The sequence below is a fragment of the Plasmodium reichenowi genome, chromosome 9, assembly GCF_001601855.1.
Source record: "Plasmodium reichenowi strain SY57 chromosome 9, whole genome shotgun sequence".
NCBI classification, from domain to species: Eukaryota; Apicomplexa; class Aconoidasida; order Haemosporida; family Plasmodiidae; genus Plasmodium; species Plasmodium reichenowi.
In genome coordinates, this window is record NC_033654.1 from 1,220,482 (window position 1) to 1,226,076 (window position 5,595).

At 20.9% G+C, this 5,595-nt stretch overlaps 1 protein-coding gene across 1 annotated transcript in view; it reads right to left on the minus strand.

Moving 5' to 3' along the window:
* Window positions 1–4,363, minus strand: part of PRSY57_0930100 (protein MAM3, putative) — a gene marked incomplete at both ends in the record, with an annotated part of 4,560 nt that extends 197 nt beyond the window's left edge. The window contains 4 exons of the mRNA XM_020114822.1: window positions 117–173; window positions 290–3,598; window positions 3,737–4,132; window positions 4,300–4,363. Of these exons, the coding sequence (XP_019970523.1) occupies window positions 117–173; window positions 290–3,598; window positions 3,737–4,132; window positions 4,300–4,363 (3,826 nt within the window). Of the gene's footprint in view, window positions 174–289; window positions 3,599–3,736; window positions 4,133–4,299 lie in introns of the transcript that reaches the window.
* Between the last annotated feature and the right edge of the window lie 1,232 nt (window positions 4,364–5,595).

Sequence of the window (5,595 nt, forward strand, 5' to 3'; positions counted from 1 at the left end):
TATATACATATGTACTGCATAAGAATGTACATAAAATTAGTGCGAAAAAATTTTTTGTAAAAAAAAAAAAAAAAAGAAGAAACAGTAGCATATTTTTATTGTTATATAAAAAATACCTATTATCATATCCATATAATCACTCTTAGGAATCATCATGTATTCACATGTGGTTTCTATAAATAAAATAAATAAATAATAATTTAACATTCGTATGATACACACACATGCATGTATTACATACATATATACATACATATATATATATTTATGTGTCCATCTTTTTGGTTACCGGCTACATATGCATTTTTGTTATAATACACATGCTGGGTATACCACTTCCTAAATAAGATGTTTATATTTTTTTTTATAACATGTGTGTTTGATTTAGTAACTTGATTGGGTATTTTTTTGGTTGTGATGGTTTTGTTTTTTTTTAAGATGGTTTCTTTTTTTCTAAAGCTTTTTAATGTTAATCGTGTTTTTGAGAATGTGAATCTTCTTTTTTTTTTTTTTTTTTCTTCTTCTTCTTCAATATTTTTTATAAGTGAATTTCTTTTTTCAATTGTTTGATTAAAAAGTTCGATAATATTTGAAGGTCCTAAAGCTTCTAGTCCTATAAAACATTTATCTTGTATAATATTTTGTGATTTACATGATGATAAGTTTTTAACTTTTCCTTTTATTAAGATAATAGCATAATTTAAGAATGTATTATCTTTTAATAACATTTCATCTTTATATAACGTTTTGATTTTTTTTCTTTGTATATATTGATTTAATAGTTGTGGATCTATGTATTTAAAATAGATACTTTCTTTTAAGAAATTCATAATATCTTTTTTATATTTGAGAATTGTTTGAGCTCTTTGTAAAACATCTTTATGTGAAGGGGATATTCCTAATTTTGTAACATCTCTTGAGCGTTGAATTTTATTATCACCACAACTATTACCATCACCACCACCACCACCACCACCATCACCATCATTATTATTATTATTATTATTATTTATTGTTGTTGTTAGGGACATTTTATTTTGGGATGCATGCACATCTAACCCTTCTATCATTTTAACATTGTCTTTATCAAAAACAACCTTATGATTTCTTCTTCTCATTTTACTTCTCATTTTTTTTTTGGAATCATCTGAATTTTTCCAAACAAAATTAGAAGGTATACTAGAACCCGTTTTAATTTTCTTAAAATCAAATTCATCTGAAATTTCTTCTTGTAATAATATTTCGATTACATCTTCTAATGTTATGATACCAATATGCGCATATTTTGGATCTTCATTATCATTATATATAACTTTTCTTACAACAACCATATGGTTACTTGCGCTTTTAAAAAAATTTAAAAGAGATAATATACTATCGTTATAATCAACTCCATATATATATCTTCCTATATGTTTTAATATATATTTTAATGGAATTTCAATACTTTTATGTTCATTAATACTTATATAATTTTTTATATCTTTATATATTTCTTTCATATTTTTTTCTTTATTCAAATTTTCTTTTATCATTATACTTTGTGAAAATTTCCATTTTTTTTTTGTTTTTTGTATTGTTGGATCTTTTTTATCATAAGTTTTTATATTCTTTATGTTTATAGTTTTATTACTTTTTATGTTGTCTGAGTTATACATATCCTTTCCCGGTTGTTTATGGTTATTTAAAATGTGATTATGTTTATTATTTGTATTGTTATATTCATACGAAAGTTCATTTTTATTATTATATGAATTATTGACTGTTGTAAGGTTTGTTGTTTTTTTTATATCAGGGTTTTTATTCATATCTTTATAATAATAATAATTATTATTATTATTATTATTATGGTAAGAATTATTATGTTTAAGGTGTAAATTAATATTATCATCGTCTATGAGGCCGATAATTTCTTCCCCGCTCTGAACATCCTTATGTTGTTCATCATTATTATTACTACTACTATTAATAATATCAACATTATCAATATTATCAATATTATCAATATTATCAATATTATCAATATTATCAACATTATCAACATTATCAACATTATCAATATTATCAACATTATCAATAGTATCAATATTATGGTTGTTACTCATATGATCGCTTTCTTTATTATTCTTTTCAATTTCCTTTTTTTTGTCGCCATCCCACAATTTGAAGGTTATTTGTTTCTTCTTCTTATTGAACAACTTGGCTAGGTGTTTTGTTTTAATTTTATTACGATTTTTATCATAAAAATTTATTTTACTTTTAATATTTGTATAAATATATTCATTACATGAAGATATTGTACTATTTTCATCATTCGTATCCATCATATTATCTGATAGGTAATCTATAAAATTAACTTTTTTATTTTTCGTAATAATTCTTGGTGCCTTTTTCATATCTTGTTTTTTTTTATTTCTTAATTTAGAAGGATTAATAATATCAGATGGTCCAATATCATGATAATTATGTTTGAAGATAAAGGATGCATCCATTGTGTTTTTTATTTTGTTCTGTTTGGTGATTTGTTTGTTGTTTTGTGCTTTATTTTTTTGATTAGAGATAAGTTTATTATATGGATGATTTTCTAATGAGTTATTTATATTGCATATATATATATTTTTATTATAACCATTTGTACTTTGTACCAAACTTGAATTTATTATTTTTGTATGTTTATTTTTGGTATTTATACTACTACAACTATTATTACTATTACTATTATTACTATTACTATTATTTGTATAACTAGCTCCTCCTATATTAATTTTGACATCTTCATTGTTTGATCCGTCATCATAGCTCGTACTATCACTGTTTATAACATTTAAAATATTATTACTACTTCTTGAGTCTGTTTGTATTATATTATCATTATAATTATTATGGTTCTCTTTATTATTTATATTATATATTTCATTACTATATATACCCTGATAATTATTTATAACTTTTTTTTTTCCATTTAAATATTCTTCTGATAAAGTAATATGATTTTGTTTTTTATTTAATGAAGATATATCATTTTGTTTATCCTTTAAAATCTTATGACTATATAATTTCTTACCATTAAATGTAAAAAGTTTATTTGCTATTCTAACTTTTTTTGATTTTTTTTTCATATAATAATAACCACTTTGTACATCATTTAAAGAATCATCTGTTTCATTTTTGTTTATAGCATTTATTTTTTTATAAAATAATTGTATTATTTTTCCATTTTTCTTTATATTTTGATTTCTTATTAATTTATTCTTGTTATCAAATATAATTTTATTTATACCGAACCATATATTTATTAAATCTTTTATATGTATAAGTCCTACAATACATTCCGCTTTATTTCTGTTAATAACGGGAATCCTTGAAAAACCACTCCTCAATAATCTTTTTATTGTATCATAATTTATGACACTGTTATAATTAATTCCAAAAACATAATCTATGTCCGTCATAATGTGAACAATCTTATATTGGGACAGCTCAAGAGCACTTACTAAAATCTTAGCTTCATCTTCATGTAAAATATTCGCAGCACTTTTGTGCATGTCTACTAGAGCTTTTAGTTGTTTCTTATCGTACGTGTTCAGCACGTTTTTACCTGACACATTCAGAAGAATAATACAAACAGGTATAAATGGAATATATATAAATATAAATAAATAAATAAATAAATAAATATATATATATATATATATACATACATATATATATTTATTCATTCATTCATTCATCTTACCGACGAAGTGGTCGAGCAACAAACTAGTAGGCTTAGCAAAAAGATAAAGAAGAAACTTCAGAACATGGATTAGAGGTGCAAAAAAGCCACCTATAGCTAATCCATGTTTAGAACATATAGACTGAGGAATGATTTCTCCAAATATTGTAATTATTAATGTGGATATTATAAAAGAAGTAAATCCGTCAGTGACTTCACTTAATAACAAGCTGAAGGCAGAATTTACCATAACATTAGCTGTTATAAATGTTACCAATATTTCGTTCGTATTATTTCTTAATGGCAATATTTTCCTAGCATTCTTTGCATTATTTATTTCTTTTTTATTCTTCTCGGATACTAATATAAGTAAGTTTAATTGAAGAGTATCAAGCATCATGATTCCCAGCGACAGTCCTATAAAATTTAAAAAAAAAAAAAAAAAAAAAATGACACATAAAATAAAAAGCACAAAAAAGACAATGATAAGGGTATATACATAAAATACAATTACAATGATGATTATAGAAATATATTTACATATTAATTTGGTACATCTATATTATATATAATATTTATTATACCTGAAAAAAGAGAGCTCAGGATACCGCATACCACAATACAAGTAATCAGCAACCATAATTGCATTTGAAGAAAAACAAAAAATTAAATAAAATTAAATAAATAAATAAATAAAAAAAAATATATATATATATATATATAATGTTACCTTGCTACAAATTTATATACAACAAAAAAAAAAAGTAAAAATATATATATATGTATATATATATATATATTTTTTTTTTTATGAAGATTAAAGCATCTTATAATTTAAAACATATATCAAAAAAAATAATAAAATAATATAACATAATAAATAACAGATTCGTTGTTTTATTTATTTATTTATTTATTTATTTTATTATTATTTTTCTTTCATATTTATACTGTTCAACAAAAAAAATACGAAAAAATTTATTTTAAAGCATATTGAAATAAAAAATACAGTGTTTTATAAATGAACTATATATTTATTTTATTTAAATTTTTTTTTTTTTCTTTTTTTTTTTCTTTTTCTGGTTCTCTTTCACAACCTTTTTATTTATTTATTTGTTTCTTTTTTATTTATTATATTTCTTTTTTTATCGGAAAGATTAATTCGGAAAAATTTTATATAATATGCAAAAATTTTATAAGTATTAAATAAATGTAAATATTACAAAATGTACAACAAAAAAAGAAAAAGAAAAAGAAAAAGAAAAAAAAAAAAAACAAAGTACTTTAGAAAGAATGAAAAAATATATATATATAAATTATTCATTTGGGAAAAAAGAAAAAAAACGTTAAATATACAATCATAATATAGTTATTATATCATTGTTTATATTTTTATATACCGTAGTAAATCCGTTCAATAACTGTTTTTATTCTTTTTCTTTTTTGTTATATAAAAATTGGAAACATTGTAATATACCAAAAAAAAAAAAAAAAAAATATATATATATATATATAAAATAAAATAAATAAGTAATTACAAAAAAAAAAAAAAAAAAATTATAAATAATTAAAAAAAAAAGAAACAAAAGATAAAATTATATAACATAATAGAATAATAGACGAATTGTCCATGTGTTCTGTGATAACAAAATTTATAATGTGTCCAGAAAAAATATATTTTTACACATTTGTTAAAAAATTATAATATAACAGTTTTTTATTTTTTTTTTCCCTTGACAATATTATATATATATATATATATATATATATATACATATATTTAATTTTGTATATTTATATTTTTTCTCCTATAAAAATTATATATATATAATATATATTTATATATTTATATTTTTGAAGCAGACATGAAAAATGCACAT